Source organism: Coregonus lavaretus (assembly GCF_964263955.1).
Source record: "Coregonus lavaretus genome assembly, chromosome: 37".
NCBI lineage: Eukaryota > Metazoa > Chordata > Actinopteri > Salmoniformes > Salmonidae > Coregonus > Coregonus lavaretus.
In genome coordinates this window covers 28,696,444-28,716,540 of record NC_140024.1, presented here as the reverse complement: position 1 = coordinate 28,716,540, position 20,097 = coordinate 28,696,444, and the positions used below count along the sequence as shown (strand labels likewise).

General features: G+C 45.2%; 1 protein-coding gene across 1 annotated transcript in view; it reads right to left on the bottom strand.

Moving 5' to 3' along the window:
• The window catches only part of lrrk1 (leucine-rich repeat kinase 1), a gene marked incomplete at its 5' end in the record, with an annotated part of 62,607 nt that overhangs the window by 8,359 nt on the left and 34,151 nt on the right, over positions 1-20,097 (bottom strand). The window contains 8 exons of the mRNA XM_084154122.1: positions 1,627-1,824; positions 4,837-4,953; positions 8,176-8,293; positions 11,782-11,933; positions 13,712-13,906; positions 17,558-17,695; positions 17,951-18,090; positions 18,262-18,459. Coding sequence (XP_084010248.1) covers positions 1,627-1,824; positions 4,837-4,953; positions 8,176-8,293; positions 11,782-11,933; positions 13,712-13,906; positions 17,558-17,695; positions 17,951-18,090; positions 18,262-18,459 — 1,256 coding nt within the window. The remainder of the gene's footprint in view (positions 1-1,626; positions 1,825-4,836; positions 4,954-8,175; positions 8,294-11,781; positions 11,934-13,711; positions 13,907-17,557; positions 17,696-17,950; positions 18,091-18,261; positions 18,460-20,097) is intronic.

The window sequence follows — 20,097 nt, the reverse complement described above, 5'->3', positions numbered from 1 at the left end:
AACTATGACAGACAAAATGAGAAAACAAAAATCCAGAAAATCACATTGTAGGATTTGTAATGATTTTATTTGCAAATTATGGTGGAAAATAAGTATTTGGTCAATAACAAAAGTTTCTCAATACTTTGTTATATACCCTTTGTTGGCAATGACACAGGTCAAACGTTTTCTGTAAGTCTTCAAAAGGTTTTCACACACTGTTGCTGGTATTTTGGCCCATTCCTCCATGCAGATCTCCTCTAGAGCAGTGATGTTTTGGGGCTGTCGCTGGGCAACACAGACTTTCAACTCCCTCCAAAGATTTTCTATGGGGTTGAGATCTGGAGACTGGCTAGGCCACTCCAGGACCTTGAAATGCTTCTTACGAAGCCACTCCTTCGTTGCCCGGGCGGTGTGTTTGGGATCATTGTCATGCTGAAAGACCCAGCCACGTTTCATCTTCAATGCCCTTGCTGATGGAAGGAGGTTTTCACTCAAAATATCACGATACATGGCCCCATTCATTCTTTCCTTTACACGGATCAGTCGTCCTGGTCCCTTTGCAGAAAAACAGCCCCAAAGCATGATGTTTCCACCCCCATGCTTCACAGTAGGTATGGTGTTCTTTAGATGCAACTCAGCATTCTTTGTCCTCCAAACACGACGAGTTGAGTTTTTACCAAAAAGTTCTATTTTGGTTTCATCTGACCATATGACATTCTCCCAATCCGCTTCTGGATCATCCAAATGCACTCTAGCAAACTTCAGACGGGCCTGGACATGTACTGGCTTAAGCAGGGGGACACGTCTGGCACTGCAGGATTTGAGTCCCTGGCGGCGTAGGGTGTTACTGATGGTAGGCTTTGTTACTTTGGTCCCAGCTCTCTGCAGGTCATTCACTAGGTCCCCCCGTGTGGTTCTGGGATTTTTGCTCACCGTTCTTGTGATCATTTTGACCCCACGGGGTGAGATCTTGCGTGGAGCCCCAGATCGAGGGAGATTATCAATGGTCTTGTATGTCTTCCATTTCCTAATAATTGCTCCCACAGTTGATTTCTTCAAACCAAGCTGCTTACCTATTGCAGAGACAGTCTCCCCAGCCTGGTGCAGGTCTACAATTTTGTTTCTGGTGTCCTTTGACAGCTCTTTGGTCTTGGCCATAGTGGAGTTTGGAGTGTGACTGTTTGAGGTTGTGGACAGGTGTCTTTTATACTGATAACAAGTTCAAACAGGTGCCATTAATACAGGTAACGAGTGGAGGACAGAGGAGCCTCTTAAAGAAGAAGTTACAGGTCTGTGAGAGCCAGAAATCTTGCTTGTTTGTAGGTGACCAAATACTTATTTTCCACCATAATTTGCAAATAAATTCATTAAAAATCCTACAATGTGATTTTCTGGATTTGTTTTCTCAATTTGTCTGTCATAGTTGACGTGTACCTATGATGAAAATTACAGGCCTCTCTCATCTTTTTAAGTGGGAGAACTTGCACAATTGGTGGCTGACTAAATACTTTTTTTCCCCACTGTATATACACACACACATACATATACACACACACACACACATATATCTATAGCAATATATCGGCATATCGTGGTTATTGATATATCTCTCTTCGGGCCAGGTAGCAATACATCTATTCCTACCTGGGAGCCACTGTGGACCAGGACCATGCTCCTGACTGGGTAGGGTCTCTGTCTTGGGTCAGAGTCCTCCATCCCAAACATGGTCGTATTGAGGGTGTGAGAACACAGATAGGTCTCTCCTTCTACAGGCATGTCATCCACCAGGGAGTACACTGCCACCAGACCGTCTGACATCCCCATGAAGACACGCGCCTGGGTCTGCATGGGAGGAGACCAGAACGTTAGGTTGGCGGGGTGTGTACATGGAATGGAGAGTGGTTGAAGGGACATGGAGAGCGAGACAGAGAGACTGAAGATATCAATAACACATCCAAACCACTATGCAGACTGAAAAACTGGATCAAAAGCATGAACGGAGGTGAAAACATTCTTGTTGCTAAGTTAAAATAGTGAGTGGCGGCAGTAAAAAGACTGTTGTATGCACTGCTACAGTAAATAATACAACTAGTAAATCAATCTACTGTACGGTCTTCTAATTTAAGTGTAAATATGCGTTTGATTGTGTCGTTCATCATTCCCAACACATATTTACACGTGTAATCCATCTTGTCATACAACCAGGTCAGCGGCTGTTTGCCCCAGAGTTGTTCCTCCCATGACCTCGCAGTCCCCCTAGTAACTACCAGCGGTTGTTCTACTGTTGTCCTACAGCGGGGGCCTGACTGTTCTACCTGTACAGCTGACTTCAGTGGATGATGGGTTTCTGGGAAGGAGGGAAAGGGGGCTCCACGTCTGCAGTGTGGGGACCCTGAACAGCTGACGTGTCAGAAATATGTTACATAGAATTATCCAACACTTCTGCGCCCTTCTTCGTGGCAAGCAAATCAAAGTGCCTTGCAGGTATAATGTGAGAGAGCCTTTAGCTCTTTAGCCCCAGACAGACAGACAGACAGACAGACAGACAGACTCCACTAGGTCAGCCTCAGCACCTGGACTACCCCAGCCACAGGACACTTCAAAGGCCTGAGGGTCTAGGGGTGAAGGGGAAGTCAGGTCAGGGGGCCCCAGCCTGTTTAACACTAGAAGTTAAGTTTCAAATTGTCCTACAGCAGGGGTAGGCAACTAGATTCAGCCGCGGGCCGATTTTTGTCGAAGCGGATGGTGGGGGGGAGGAGCAGAACATTATTACAATAATTTGTGCACCACAAATGACCACAACTAAGCCCAAAAACAAATTGTTTTTGAAAAGAACAATCATTTCATACCTTGATTACACTGAGACATGATCACGTCTCTTTTTAATTTTTTATTGGTGGGAATACTCTGGAAGAGATTTCCTAAATCAAACACATTTTTAGCTGAATGGTGATTTTAGTCTCTTATTACTATAAAAAAAAAAATTTTTTTGGGGGGGGGGTTTGGCCCGCGAACTTGTTTGCAGGCTGGTTTTGGCCCGCGAACCTCCTGTTGCCGACTCCTGTCCTACAGAGTCACATGCAGGTAAGACGTTTTGATTTCGGTATAGTATCAGAAAGAGCCGATTCTGAGGTTTCCAAAACACGTATTTTTGCCAAACAATTCTCAAAATTGAAGAGATGAGCTCCATTTCAAAATATCTATTTTTCCTAGAATAACCGCTGTTCCATGCGCTCCACAGCCCAGGCTACTAAGCAAAGACTAGTAACATAATACAACGTATAATATGCTATTCTGTTCTTCTTCTTATTTCCATATGTTTCTTAAGACCTGCCAAAATGAAATTATAATGGTTGTGATGGATTTAGCACTTGAATTGTGGTGTTTCTAGTGGTTTTTCGTTTTTACATATAGCCTACAGTAACATACTAATGAAAATGCCATTATGTTCTTAAAAATAAAAAATTAATAGGATTCTAATATTACCTTCATAAACCCAACCACATGATTATTTTTCAGATAGCATATATGAAATCTATTGATTAGACCGTTTGAATGTTGACGTCAAAAAGACCCGTCATTGGCTTAGAGCGGGACCGCTCAAGGGCCGGCATTTCTACTGTTAAGAGGACCGTAAAACCTATTTTACCACAGTAGCCGAGTTAGTTAATGACGGTCAGACCGCAAATAAATCACTATAAAGGGTCATGGGCTGGTTTCGAGGGCAGTTAGCTTGTTACCGTATTATTGTCAACTGCTGTATTGCTACTGTATAAACACTTTACAGTACAGCAATAAGAGAATACCGATTATCCAGTGTATCAGGGTTACAATGGGGTTTAGGAGATGATGGAAGTGGCCCAACAATGGGTTGGGTTCCCAGAATTCTTTCTCACAGAGATCTATTCAATCACGTATGGTTGTCCAGGGCTACAACAGCAATGTGTATTGTTGGGGTTACTGGTGGACCAGTTAGGGATCTACTGGTCTAGGAGATGATTTGAGACAGGGCAGTAGGGTTGTCATGATAGCAGTATCGTGATAAGTCTCGTGGCAAGGAAACTAAACATGAAGCGGATTTAATATCGAAAGGAAAACAATCCTAATCTTGGAAACAAAGAGCATTATGTTATCACACAGAGTCAAATGTGTTTACTTTCCAAGCTATACACAATATTGGAATAAAGGTTCCTAAAGGACCAAATAGTTGAGCCTGCTTCATGTTTTCGCATTGGAAAATCCAGTATGGTATTATTGTGAAACTGGTATAATGACAACCCTACAGGGCAGTAGTGTACAGTATCCTGGTCTCTGGCGGGCACGGGGAACAGACAGGTGACTACAGGAGAGTTACCTGGTCTCTGGCGGGCACAGGGAAAAGACAGGTGACTACAGGAGAGTTACCTGGTCTCTGGCGGGCACGGGGAACAGACAGGTGACTACAGGAGAGTTACCTGGTCTCTGGCGGGCACAGGGAAAAGACAGGTGACTACAGGAGAGTTACCTGGTCTCTGGCGGGCACAGGGAAAAGACAGGTGACTACAGGAGAGTTACCTGGTCTCTGGCGAGCCCGGGGAACAGACAGGTGACTACAGTAGAGTTACCTGGTCTCTGGCGGGCACAGGGAAAAGACAGGTGACTACAGGAGAGTTACCTGGTCTCTGGCGGGCACAAGGAAAAGACAGGTGACTACAGGAGAGTTACCTGGTCTCTGGCGAGCACGGGGAACAGACAGGTGACTACAGGAGAGTTACCTGGTCTCTGGCGGGCACGGGGAACAGACAGGTGACTACAGGAGAGTTACCTGGTCTCTGGCGGGCACAGGGAAAAGACAGGTGACTACAGGAGAGTTACCTGGTCTCTGGCGGGCACGGGGAACAGACAGGTGACTATAGCAGGACAGGAGAGCTGTTTCTGGGGCTGGCTCAGTGGACACATCTCCTTTAGACTGTAGATGAACACTTCCTGCTCCTAGAACACACACACAAAAGTAAATACACACACACGCGTGCATGTAGACGCACGCGGACACACTCACAGAAACAACATTGATTCAGATCTACATAATCTACTCAAGGTGGATAATGTTATAAGCTTCCATTTCATGGGCAGATCAATACTTAAAACATGTTGGCAATTATAATTTTTTATATAAACACCCATTTATTCCCAACGACACTCCCCATACATGTTTTCATTAGACTTTGCATAGCCTCACCAGGCAACGTGACAGCAACAAAACTCACCCTGAGCTTACACACTACAAAGTGAAGGGCACAGGTTAGACTAGAGATTAAAATACTTATGATATGGTGAGAGCACTTGTACTGACATGGTGTCACCATGTACATTGGTTACATTACGAAACCCACTTAAGAAGGCTTATGTCTGAGGTTTTATGTCATGCTGAGTGGCATCCAGTGTTTGGTATTGTTTGGCCAACCTTAGCAGCATCACTGTGTAAACTGTCAGATGCAAAGACAATGGATAAATATAAATATAGGTCATCTATTCTGTTCTACAGCCTTTGGAAAGTATTCAGACCCCTTGACCTTTTCCACATTGTTACGTTACAGCCTTATTCTGTTCGCAAATTTATAAAAGAAACCCCTGAAATATCCCATTTACATAAGTATTCAGACCCTTTACTCAGTACTTTGTTGAAGCACCTTTGGCAGCGATTACAGCCTCAAGTCTTCTTGGGTATGACGCTACAAGCTTGGCACACCTGTATTTGGGGAGTTTCTCCCATTCTTCTCTGCAGATCCTCTCAAGCTCTGTCAGGTTGGATGGGGAGCATTGCTGCACAGCTATTTTCAGGTCTCTCCAGAGATGTTCGATCAGGTTCAAGTCTGGGCTCTGGCTGGGCCACTCAAGGACATTCAGAGACTTGTCCCGAAGCCACTCCTGCGTTGCCTTGGCTGTGTGCTTAGGGTCGTTGTCCTGTTGGAAGGTGAACCTTCGCCCCAGTCTGAGGTCCTGAGCGCTCTGCAGCAGGTTTCTTCAAGGATCTTTCTGTACTTTGCTACGTTCATCTTTCCCTCGATCCGGACTATTTTCCCAGTCCCTGCCGCTGAAAAAGATCCCCACAGCATGATGCTGCCACCACCATGCTTCACCTTAGGGATGGTGCCAGGTTTCCTCCAGACGTGACGCTTGGCATTCAGGCCAAAGAGTTCAATCTTGGTTTCATCAGACCAGATAATCTTGTTTCTCATGGTCTGAGAGTCTTTAGGTGCCTTTTGGCAAACTCCCAGCGGGCTGTCATGTGCCTTTTACTGAAGAGTGGCTTCCATACAGGCCTGATTGGTGGAGTGCTGCAGAGATGGTTGTCCTTCTGGAAGGTTCTCCGATCTCCAGAGCTCTGTCAGAGTAACCATCTAATTCTCTCCCTCTCTCCCTCCCATCCCGGAGGACCTGAGCCCTAGGACCATGCCTCAGGACTACCTGGCCTGATGACTCCTTGCTGTCCCCAGGCCACCTGGTCGTGCTGCTGCTCCAGTTTCCATTCTTCTACCTGCAGCTATGGAACCCTGACCTGTTCACCGGACGTGCTACCTTGCCCCAGACCTGCTTTTTTAAACTCTCTCTCTCTACCGCACCTGCTATTTCAACCTCTAAATGCCCGGCTATGAAAAGCCAAGTGATGTTTACTCCTGATGTACTGACCTGTTGCAACCTCTACAATCACTGTGATTATTATTTGACCCTGCTGACCTCTATGAACGTTTGAACATCTTGGAGAAAAATCTGACCTTAATGGCCAGATACTGTTATAATCTCCACCCGGCACAGCCAGAAGGGGACTGGCCACCCCTCAGAGCCTGGTTCCTCTCTAGGTTTCTTCCTAGGTTTCTGCCTAGTTTTTCCTAGCCACCGTGCTCCTACATCTGCATTGCTTGCTGTTTAGGGTTTTAAGCTGGGATTCTGTATAGCACTTGTGACATCTGCTGATGTAAAAAGGGCTTTATAAATACAATTTGATTGATTGATTGATTGATTGATTGGTCACCTCCCTGACCAAGGCCCTTCTCCCCTGATTGCTCAGTTTGGCCGGGCGGCCAGCTCTAGGAAGAGTCTTGGTGGTTCCAAACTTCTTCCATTTAAGAATGATGGAGGCCACTGTGTTCTTGGGGATCTTAAATGGTGCAGATATTTTTTCGTACCCTTCCCCAGATCTGTGCCGACACAATCCTGTCTCTGAGCTCTACGGACAATTCCTTCGAAGTCATGGCTTGGTTTTTGCTCTGACATGCACTCTCAACTGTGGGACCTTATATAGACAGGTGTGTGCCTTTCCAAATCATGTCCAATCAATTGAATTTACCACAGGTGGACTCCAATGAAGTTGTAGAAACATCTCAAGGATGATCAATAGAAACAGGATGCACCTGAGCTCAACTTCGAGTCTCATAGCAAAGTTGTCATTATGAGGTATTGTGTGTAGATTGCTGAGGATTATTTTATTTTTAATCAATTTTAGAATAAGGCTGTAACGTAACAAAATGTGGAAAAAGTCAATGGGTCTGAATACTTTCCGAAGGCATTGTATACTAATCGTCCATAGGGAACCCAGTGTTAATGATTGTTTGGACACACATTCACTACCAAATTGTCAAAGACTCCAGCCACCTAAGTCATAGACTATTCTCTCTGCTACCGCACGGCTAACGGTACCGGAGCGCCCTCTTTTACGCTGCTGCTACTCTCTGTTTATTATCTATGCATAGTCACTTTAATAACTCTATCTACATGTACATATTACCTCAATTACCTTGACTTACCGGTGCCCCCGCACATTGACTCGGTACCGGTTCCCCCTGTATGTAACCTCGCTATTGTCATTTTTACTGCTGCTCTTTAATTATTTGTTACTTTTATTTCGTATTATTTTATATTGTATTTTTTGTGAATATTTTTGGTATTCTTTCTTAAAACTGCATTGTTGGTTAAGGGCTTGTAAGTAAGCATTTCACTGTAAGGTCTACACCTGTTGTATTCGACGCATGTGACAAATACAATTTGATTTGTTTGGCCGACCCGAAACCCAGTGTTAGTGATTGTTTGGCTGACCCCTACCCCAGTGTTAGTGATTGTATGGCCAACCCCAGTGTTAATGATTATTTGGCCAACCCCAACCCCATTGTTACTGATTGTTTGGCCAACCCCAGTGTTAGTGATTATTTGGCCAACCTCTGTGGCGGTCCATAAGGTGTTGTCCATCTTCATCTGACAGCTCAGCCTGGATCCTGGACACGGCATCCTCTTCACCTCTACCTGACCCTTCTCTACGTTCACCACACTGTAGTTCCTATAGGACAACACACATTCACTACCACAGTGTAGTTCCTATAGGACAACACACATTCACTACCACACTGTAGTTCCTATAGGACAACACACATTCACTACCACACTGTAGTTCCTATAGGACAACACACATTCACTACCATACTGTAGTTCCTATAGGACAACACACATTCACTACCACACTGTAGTTCCTATAGGACAACACACATTCACTATCACACTGTAGTTCCTATAGGACAACACACATTCACTACCACACTGTAGTTCCTATAGGACAACACACATTCACTACCACAATGTAGTTCCTATAGGACAACACACATTCACTACCACACTGTAGTTCCTATAGGACAACACACATTCACTACCACACTGTAGTTCCTATAGGACAACACACAGGTAATACACGCATTCACTAATCGCAGAGTTTCTAGAACACACACACACACACACACACACAGTCCAACAGGTCATACAGAGACACAATACACACCATTTAACCGTGTTACCCAGACACAGAGTTAGATTGAATACTGTCTTTTCTCCTCCTTCCCCTGGCGGAGTAGAACCTGCTGACAATTATCCTGTCATTCTCATGGTCAGTTCCCATGCTGGAAGCCCTGGCGCTATACCTCTATGAGGGGGTATTAGAATTACAAAGGATCTCTATGGGGTTAACAGCAGGACAGCTGCAGGCAATAGCAGTCATTAGCACCAGCTGTATGGAGCGATGAAAGCTGCCTTTATCGTAGGGAGATTATCTCCCAGTCCCTAAACACACACAGTCACACACAAGGGGAGAGCAACACTAAAGCAATTACTTTCCACCTGGGAGCCTTACTACAGGACAGGAGTGTGTGTGTGTGTGTGTGTGTGTGTTACTCTCATAGAGGTATGTGCAGAGTGTGTGTGTGTGTGTGTGTGTTACTCTCATAGAGGTATGTGCAGAGTGTGTGTGTGTGTGTGTGTGTGTGTTACTCTCATAGAGGTATGTGCAGAGTGTGTGTGTTACTCTCATAGAGGTATGTGCAGAGTGTGTGTGTGTTACTCTCATAGAGGTATGTGCAGAGTGTGTGTGTGTGTGTGTGTTACTCTCATAGAGGTATGTGCAGAGTGTGTGTGTGTGTTACTCTCATAGAGGTATGTGCAGAGTGTGTGTGTGTGTGTGTGTGTGTGTGTGTGTGTGTGTGTGTGTTACTCTCATAGAGGTATGTGCAGAGTGTGTGTGTGTGTGTGTGTGTTACTCTCATAGAGGTATGTGCAGAGTGTGTGTGTGTTACTCTCATAGAGGTATGTGCAGAGTGTGTGTGTGTGTGTTACTCTCATAGAGGTATGTGCAGAGTGTGTGTGTGTGTGTGTGTTACTCTCATAGAGGTATGTGCAGAGTGTGTGTGTGTGTGTGTGTGTGTGTGTGTGTGTGTGTTACTCTCATAGAGGTATCTGCAGAGTGTGTGTGTGTGTGTGTGTGTGTTACTCTCATAGAGGTATGTGCAGAGTGTGTGTGTGTGTGTGTGTTACTCTCATAGAGGTATGTGCAGAGTGTGTGTGTGTGTGTGTGTTACTCTCATAGAGGTATGTGTAGAGTGTGTGTGTGTGTGTGTGTGTTACTCTCATAGAGGTATGTGCAGAGTGTGTGTGTGTGTGTGTGTGTGTGTGTTACTCTCATAGAGGTATCTGCAGAGTGTGTGTGTGTGTGTGTGTGTGTTACTCTCATAGAGGTATGTGCAGAGTGTGTGTGTGTGTGTTACTCTCATAGAGGTATGTGCAGAGTGTGTGTGTGTGTGTGTTACTCTCATAGAGGTATGTGCAGAGTGTGTGTGTGTGTGTGTTACTCTCATAGAGGTATGTGCAGAGTGTGTGTGTGTGTGTGTTACTCTCATAGAGGTATGTGCAGAGTGTGTGTGTGTGTGTGTGTTACTCTCATAGAGGTATGTGCAGAGTGTGTGTGTGTGTGTGTGTTACTCTCATAGAGGTATGTGCAGAGTGTGTGTGTGTGTGTGTGTGTGTGTTACTCTCATAGAGGTATGTGCAGAGTGTGTGTGTGTGTGTGTGTTACTCTCATAGAGGTATGTGCAGAGTGTGTGTGTGTGTGTGTTACTCTCATAGAGGTATGTGCAGAGTGTGTGTGTGTGTGTGTGTTACTCTCATAGAGGTATCTGCAGAGTGTGTGTGTGTGTGTGTGTTACTCTCATAGAGGTATGTGCAGAGTGTGTGTGTGTGTGTGTGTTACTCTCATAGAGGTATGTGCAGAGTGTGTGTGTGTGTGTTACTCTCATAGAGGTATGTGCAGAGTGTGTGTGTGTGTGTGTGTGTTACTCTCATAGAGGTATGTGCAGAGTGTGTGTGTGTGTGTGTGTGTGTGTGTGTGTGTGTGTGTGTGTGTGTGTTACTCTCATAGAGGTATCTGCAGAGTGTGTGTGTGTGTGTGTGTGTGTTACTCTCATAGAGGTATGTGCAGAGTGTGTGTGTGTGTGTTACTCTCATAGAGGTATGTGCAGAGTGTGTGTGTGTGTGTGTTACTCTCATAGAGGTATGTGCAGAGTGTGTGTGTGTGTGTGTTACTCTCATAGAGGTATGTGCAGAGTGTGTGTGTGTGTGTTACTCTCATAGAGGTATGTGCAGAGTGTGTGTGTGTGTGTGTGTTACTCTCATAGAGGTATGTGCAGAGTGTGTGTGTGTGTGTGTGTGTGTGTTACTCTCATAGAGGTATGTGCAGAGTGTGTGTGTGTTACTCTCATAGAGGTATGTGCAGAGTGTGTGTGTGTGTGTGTGTGTGTTACTCTCATAGAGGTATGTGCAGAGTGTGTGTGTGTGTGTGTGTGTGTGTTACTCTCATAGAGGTATGTGCAGAGTGTGTGTGTGTGTGTGTTACTCTCATAGAGGTATGTGCAGAGTGTGTGTGTGTGTGTGTGTTACTCTCATAGAGGTGTGTGCAGAGTGTGTGTGTGTGTGTGTGTGTTACTCTCATAGAGGTATGTGCAGAGTGTGTGTGTGTGTGTGTGTGTGTGTGTTACTCTCATAGAGGTATGTGCAGAGTGTGTGTGTGTTACTCTCATAGAGGTGTGTGTGTGTGTGTGTGTGTGTGTGTGTTACTCTCATAGAGGTATGTGCAGAGTGTGTGTGTGTGTGTGTGTGTGTGTGTGTGTGTGTGTGTGTGTGTTGTAAGCAGCTTAAATCCCCAAACTTCCTGTAGCTCAATTGGTAGAGCATGGCGCTTGCAACGCCAGGGTTGTGGGTTCGATTCCCACGGGGGGCCAGTATGGAAAAAGTATGGAAAACGTATGCACTCACTAACTTTAAGTCGTCTGCTAGATGACTAAAATGTCAATGTTAAATACACCCTCAGATCCTCATGAAGTCTACACTGAGACTCTCTAAGGCCAAAACATGCAAAAAACGTGCCACTGCCAGCTCAGTCCCATTTTGTGGAAAACCTCTGAAATCCACAGACGAAGAGAAACAAATAAAGTCCCAAACTGACACACCAACCTGTCGTCCTTGTCCCCGTCCCAGAAGACAGCGCTGTGTCCCTGCAGGTGGGACAGGAAGAGCTGGGAGTGTGTGTCACAGGACAGCAGGTACCTCAGACACGGGAAACTGGGCTCCTGCATCTGCCTCACACACTGCATGGCCAGGGGTCTCTGGATCAAGAGAGAGACACACAGTCACTATGTCATACTGTAAGCTAGGGTTCACCAACTGGTGGCCCGTGGGCTGGTGATTTTATTTGCGCCCCCAAAGTTTTCTGAGAAAAAAGAATGTTAGACATAAAAGACAGTAAAAACACCAGCAAATCAGTGATTTACATTTAGGAAATATGTTCCAAAGTATTCCCATGCATAATAGAGAGATAAACTATATATACAAATGTATGTGGACACCCCTTCAAAATAGTGGATTCGGCAATTTCAGCCGCACCCGTTGCTGACAGGTGTATAAAATCGAGCACACAGCCATGCTATCTCCATAGACAAACATTGGCAGTAGAATGGCCTTACTGAAGAGCTCAGTGACTTTCAATGTGGCTCAGTCATAGGATGACACCTTTCCAACAAGTCAGTTCGTCAAATGTCTGCCCTGCTAGAGCTGCTCCGGTCAATTGTAAGTGCTGTTATTGTGAAGTGGAAACGTTTAGGAGCAACAACTGCTCAACTGCGAAGTGGTAGGCCACACAAGCTCACAGAACGGGACCGCCGAGTGCTGAAGCGTGTAGTGCGTAAAAATCGTCTGTCCTCAGTTGTAACACTCACTACCGAGTTCCAAACTGCCTCTGGAAGCAACGTCAGCACAATAACTGTTCGTTGGGAGCTTCATGAAATGGGTTTCCATTGCCGAGCAGCCACACACAAGTCTAAGATCATCATGCCAAGCGTCGGCTGGAGTGGTGTAAAGCTTGCCGCCATGGACTCTGGAGCAGTGGAAACGCGTTATTTGGAGTGATGAATCACACTTCACCATCTGGCAGTCCGAAGGACGAAACTGGGTTTGGCAGATGCCAGGAGAACGCTACCTGCCCGAATGCATAGTGCCAACTGTAAAGTTTGGTGGAGGAGGAATAATGGTCTGGGGCTGTTTTTCATGGTTTGGGCTAGGCCCCTTAGTTCCAGTGAAGAGAAATCTTAACGCTACAGCATACAATGACATTCTAGACGATTCTGTGCTTCCAACTTTGTGGCAACAGTTTGGGGAAGTTCCTGTTTCAGCATGACAATGCCCCTGTGCACAAAGCGAGGTCCATACAGAAATGGTTTGTCGAGATCGGTGTAGAAGAACTTGACTGGCCTGCAGAGCCCTGACCTCAACCCCATCGAACACCTTTGGGATGAATTGGAACGCCTACTGCGAGCCAGGCCTAATCGCCCAACATCAGTGCCCGACCTCACTAATGCTCTTGTGGCTGAATGGAAGCAAGTCCCCGTAGCAATGTTCCAACATCTAGTGGAAAGCCTTCCCAGAAGAGTGGAAGCTATTATAGCAGCAAAGGGGGGACCAACTCCATATTAATGACCATGATTTTGGAACGAGCAGGTGTCCACATACTTTTGGTCATGTAGTGTATTGTGATCGTATACATATGTAAGCAAGGTTTGAAATTATTACGTTTTAGTCAAACATATCTGTTTGGGCTTCTTGTGGTCAATTTGCAGTCTACAAATTATTTGTAATTATGTTTCTGGCCCCCTGACCATCCGCTTAAGAAAAATAAAAATGTGTCCCTACAGCACTGGAATATCAATTGTTATTACACATCTAGATGTATGAAAGATAGCATGATAGCATTATAGTGGTGCGGATGTGTCATCACACTTTCCTATTTCTTCTGACAGAAAGGACGATTTAAAAAGAGCATATCCAAGCCAGCACAGCTCGGCTAACTAGTGTGAAAAGTGTATTGGCATCCCGGCCCACAGTCCCTCACCTTCTCAGGCTTAGTGTCCCAGCACTCGATCATCAGGCCGTGCAGACAGTGGAACTGGACTTCCTCTGGGCTCCCCAGGGCCGGACGGATCCCTTTAGACAGCTTCTTAGCTATCTGGAGCTGGTGCTGGCCCAACGCAGGCCTACAACCTGACAGCAACTCATACACAACCATCCCATACGAGAACATATCCACCTGAGTGAGTGAGAGAGAGGGAATGAGAGATTGATTTAATATGTTATCTACACACTGTACAAAACATTAAGTACACCTGCTCTTTCCATTATATAGACTATCCAGGTGAAAGCTATGGTCCCTTATTGATGTCACTTATTAAAATCACTTAAAATCAGTGTAGATGAAGGGGATGAGACAGGTTAAAGAAGGATTTTCAATCCTTAAGACAATTGAGACATGGATTGCGTATGTGTGCCATTCAGAGGGTGAATGGGCAAGACAAAACATGTAAGTGCCTTTGAACGGGGTATGGTAGTAGGTGCCAGGCGCACCGGTTTGTGTCAAGAACTACAACGCTGCTGGGTTTTTCACGCTCAACAGTTTCCTGTGTGTATCAAGAATGGTCCACCATCCAAAAGACATCCAGACAACTTGACAACTGTGGGAAGCATTGGAGCCAACATGGGCCATCATCCCTGTGGAACGCTTTCGACACCTTGTAGAGTCCATGCCCCGACGAATTGAGGCTGTTCTGAGGGCAAAAGGGGGTGCAACTCAATATTAGGAAGGTGTTCTTAATGTTTTGTACACTCAGTGTTTATATATCTATATTGATTTAATTGCTTTGCCAATAAAGCTTCTTCAATTGAATTGAAACGCACACACAGCAGTCATCCCATTGTTATAATCAGAGTCTAATGTTATCTATGAAGGCCATTCAGCTTGGTGATGGAACACAAAACAGCATATTTTCAGTCCAAGAAATAGCCCAAGTTGAATTCCTTTCTATGAATGGCCATGAGCTTGATATGCACAGCCCACTGTGGCTGTCTTCCCAGCGTATATTTAAAGCAGCGCAGACAGATGGGGACAAAAAGCACCGGAGTGGTGAGTTTCCACGCTCTGTTAGCGCTACGGTAGCAGCTCTGGCTCCTCGCCATGATGACATCACTTGGCAACTATTCTGAGTATGCTCAACGTCTGTGGTACTCTGCGTCAGAGGGGCTGATGTAAGGGCCATGATATATTCTCTATGGTATATTCTTATAAGGCACCCTCCCAGTCTGTCATCAATCTCTATCATTGGTATGACAGGGGAAATCCAACGATGCCAAAGAAAATATGGTTTGTTGAATATGATACTATTTATATTACACACTATTTATGTATACCCCATTTATAGATTAGCTAAGTACACAGAATGTCTGGTATTCCACTTCTGTCTTTCCATTTTAATCTCTCCCTCTTTTTCCATCTTTCCATTTTACTCTCTCCCTCACTGTCCATCTCTCTCTCTACCTCTCTCTGTCTTTCCATTTTACTCTCTCCATCTCTCTCTCTCCATCTCTGTCTTTCTATTTTACTCTCTCCATTTCTCTCTCTCCCCCTCTCTCTCTTTCCATTTTAATATCTCCCTCTCACTCTACCTCTATCTCACCATCTCTGTCTTTCCATTTTACTCTCTCCATCTCTCTCTCTCTCTCCCTCCCTCTCCCACCCTCTCTCTTTCCTCACCATCTCTTCCTGCAGTATTACAATAACTAAATCCTGAAACCTCATTTGAAGTCAAATCAAAGAGCAACCAAATAGGCTGAAAGTATGGTAGGAGGGATATGATTGGCTGAGAACAGCAGAACAGGGTCAGAGTATTGACATCAGGGTTTAAAGTCACCTCTCACTTCCCTTTGAAGGGATCCTCAATTGAGTTGGAGGGTTAAAGGAGATTTAACCCCATGGAAAAACAGTCAAACCAGTGTGTGTGTGTGTGAGTCCAACCACTTAAAACCCCTGCTAAGCCAGCCCAGACCCCCTAGAGAGAGTGGAGCCCAGAGATGGTAGACAGCCATGTTGGAAAGGCTCATTAAAATGAGGACATAAAAGCCCATAGGATTAAAGTACACAGAGACAGAGTTGGTTGGTTGGCTTCATACCGTAGTTGGCCAATTCATGGTTGGCTAATATATATCAGAATGGGAGTCGATTGGCTGATGAGCAACCGCAGAGGGAGAGCTGATTGGATAATTAATACCAGGACGAGAGATGATTGGCTAATGAGCAGAAAAAGCAGGAGCTAAATTGGCCACCTAACCAACACAGAGGCCAAGTTGAGTAAATTCCAGTATACTATAGAATATATTCCACAAGAAACCTGCCATTTACGGGAACACTTCAGACGGGTAGGCTATGGGACATTCCTGTACGTCCAGTACAGTCAAACAGGCATTAGGGAATGAATGCCTTAGTCATATACATGTGGTAAATGATACACACTACATGCTGTAGGGACACATACTGTGGACACATATGGTATCCAGACATACTGCACAGTAAAACACACACAGATCTAATGTTCTTACCGTTGACTTACAGCAGCACACGTTACTAATCAGACACTAAAGGGACATGCCCAACAGAGGAAGTGACCAGTCATATTAACACACGGCCACCTTCCCATAAATCCACACAAACTACGATCTGACTCTACTCTGTGGTCAGAGCCTTTTCTCTTAGGACCGCATACCCACATAAAACAGGCGCTGTATATCGTGTAACATAGGGACATACTAATTATATAAGTTTACACCGAGTGTACAAAACATTATGAACACCTGCTCTTTCCATGACATAGACTGACCAGTTGAAAGCTATGATCCCTTATTGATGTCACTTGGTCAATCCACTTCAAATCCGTGTAGATGAAGGGGAGGACACAGGTTAAAGAAGGATTTTTAAGTCTCGAGACAATTGAGACATGGATTGTGTATGTGTGCCATTCAGAGGGTGAATGGGCAAGACAAAAGATTGAAGTGTCTTTGAACAGGGTATGGTAGTAGGTGCCAGGCACACCGGTTTGTGTCAAGAACTACAACGCTGCTGAGGTTTTCACGCTCAACAGTTTCCTGTGTGTATCAAGAATTGTCCACCACCCAAAGGACATCCAGCCAACTTGACACAACTATGGGAAGCATTGGAGTCAACATGGGCCAGCATCCCTGTGGAACGCTTTCGACAACTTGTAGAGTCTATGCCCTGTTCTGAGGGCAAAAGGGAGGGGGGGGTGCAACTCAATATTAGGAAGATGTTCTGAATGTTTTGTACACTCAGTGTTTATAGATTCTGCATGGAATTAAATAAATAATGTAAATATAAGTCAGGCACGTTACCCTAAATGATACAGTCAGTAACATTACCCTAAATGATACAGTCAGTAACATTACCCTAAATACAAGGAAATGTTAGTCAGTAACTTTCCCCCATACCACCACAGTAGAACGTTATACTAAAACAACTGAACCATGTCTATAGAACACATAGACAGTTTCACCGTCGTTTGAAGATGGTAGTGAGTCCCTGTTGGGACTATTCCATTGGTTCCATTGTACCAGGCAAACTAAATCAAGTACAGAGGAAGTATTTGTATGTATTAGAAGTATGTAGTTGACCCCAGGTGTGGTAGGCAGTACCTTACATTTCACATTGACATTTTAGGTATTAAGCAGACACTCTTATCCAGAGCGACTTACAGGAGCAATTAGGGTTAAGTGTCTTGCACATCGACAGATGTTTCACCTAGTCGGCTCGGGGATTCGAACCAGCGACCTTTCGGTTACTGGCCCAACACGCTTAACGGCTAGGCTACCTGCCACCATAGACCTCCTCATCATCTACCTTCTCATCATAAACGATGCCTGGGCGTATCTCGGGGGCCTGGTATCCCGGCGTGCCCTCCACCCCCAGTGCCCCCTCGTGGAAGGACTGGCGCGAGATGCCGTAGTCCGACAGCTTCATATTCACCGGGTCACACACCTAGGATGAGACAAATAATGATTATACCATTTTTACTACGGGGAGGGCCAAAACACTTCTGGTCTTCATCCTCTCCTAATCAGGGACTGATTCAGACCTGGGACACCAGGTGAGTGCAATTAACTACCAGGTAAAAACAGAAAGACAGAAGTGTTTTGGCTTTCCAGGACTGGAATTGAACAGTCCAGGCTTAGGGGCTAGGGAATAGTGGCTAGGGGTCGATTTGGAATTCAGCCCTTCATACTAGTCACCTACCTCCAGGGACCACACCAGGATGTTGTCTGACTTGAGGTCACAGAAGATGATGTTCTTCCTGTGCAGGTAGGCCAGCCCTGCTGCGATCTGATAGGCTGCCCTGAAGGTGAGCATGTGACCCAGGGGCATGTACCTGGAGCCTGATGGGGAGGGAGAAGGGTGGAGTTAAAAGGGGAAGTTGGAAATGTTTTCAGAACTTCTGTAGAGAAGATTTTTTCTCTCTCTCTGTCAGTCAGTCAGTCAGTCAGTCAGTCAGTCAGTCAGTCAGTCAGTCAGTCTTTGTCTCTCTCTCTCTTTCTCACTCTTCGTACCTTTATGTCGGTCCTCCAGCACAGTGTTGAGGCTGCCCAGGGGAGCCAGCTGCAGGGCGAAGCAGAGCGGGTGGATACTGATTCCCACCAGGGCCACGATGCATGGGTGCTGCAGGGAGTGGAGCATGCTGGCCTCCTGGCGGAACTCTGAGAAGCTCCGGCACGCGTCCATGGACTGGAAGTGCTTCATCATGGTGTCTGGTGGAGGGAGGGGGGTCAGGAGAGGAAGAGGTGGGTGAGGAAGGGAGGAGAGGAGAGATAACAGTCACACATCAAATCAAATTGTATTTGTCACGTGCCGAATACAACAGGTGTAGACCTGGGGGGGACATCATGTCTCGCTCCATCCACCAACGCCACGTTGCACCACAGACTGTCCAGGAGTTGGTGGATGCTTTAATCCAGGTCTGGGAGGAGATCCCTCAGGAGACCATCCGCCACCTCATCAGGAGCATGCCCAGGCGTTGTAGGGAGGTCATACAGGCACGTGGAGGCCACACACACTACTGAGCCTCATTTTGACTTGTTTTAAGGACATTACATCAAAGTTGGATCAGCCTGTAGTGTGGTTTTCCACTTTAATTTTGAGGGTGACTTCAAATCCAGACCTCCATGGGTTGATACATTTGATTTCCATTGATCATTTTTGTGTGATTTTGTTGTCAGCACATTCAACTATGTAAAGAAAAAAGTATTTAATAAGATTATTTCATTCATTCAGATCTAGGATGTGTTATTTTAGTGTTCCCTTTATTTTTTTGAGCAGTGTATTTTGATTTGTTCAACACTTTTCTGGTAACTACATGATTCCATATGTGTTATTTCATAGTTTTGATGTCTTCACTATTATTCTACAATGTAGAAAATAGTAAAAATAAAGAAAAACCCTTGAATGAGTAGGTGTGTCCAAACTTTTGACTGGTACTGTATCTGCCGTAATAGTGGAATGATTCACAATATTAAAAAAAGACAACATAAAAATATAAATTGCATTCTAATGGTGCCAAAGCCAGTCTGTCTCTTGTCAAATTGGAAGGCTGTACCTTCCCTCCCTCTCTTCGATCAGCATCACTCAGACGTGTGGTCATCTCCTCTCGAGTGTTGAACATGTAGATATCGCGCTGCCATTTCCTGGTTGCTAAAATGCTACATTGTTCGCTTAATTTCAGTTTATGTACCATCTAAATCGCTGCGAAATGTCTTTTCAATAACGAAACATATCGTATTTTCAGCTGTTTGAATCTGGTGAATAAAAATGAAAGTAAAAGACTGAAGAGCAAGTCTCCACTGAGGTTGCAGGGGAGGGGATTCAGGTGAGGGGTTGTGGGGTTGTGGGGGAGGGGATTCAGGTGAGGGGTTGTGGGGGAGGGGATGCAGGGGAAGGGGGAGAGTTGTTTGAATTCAGGCTGTGTTGTTGCAATTCGCTTTGTTTCCATAAGGGGGCTTCATTTTAGATTTTATGATCTCTTCTTACCTAGGGAATGGTTGTATTATCTGCTTGCACTTTGTGGCTTAGATCTAAGCTGCTGGTAAACACATTGTGACAAATGTAATTATAAACAAGCATTATTGAGGATAAGAGAGCATCAGCATCTATCACCCTGGTGAGTGAACCCCTCGTCTGGCCTTAAGGAGGCCTTTATGAGTGCACCCTTGCCACAAAGCCTGTTTTAACATGGGCAGGACCCTTATGGGTTTCACCATTTTAAAAGTAGTCAACTGGATTGCAGAATTCTATCCAGGTCAGCAGGAGGGGTCAGCCAATTAATTATAGGCTACTCCTGACCTGAGCAAACATTCCAGCACTGCAGGTAGCAACCTTGGCTTTATACCTGT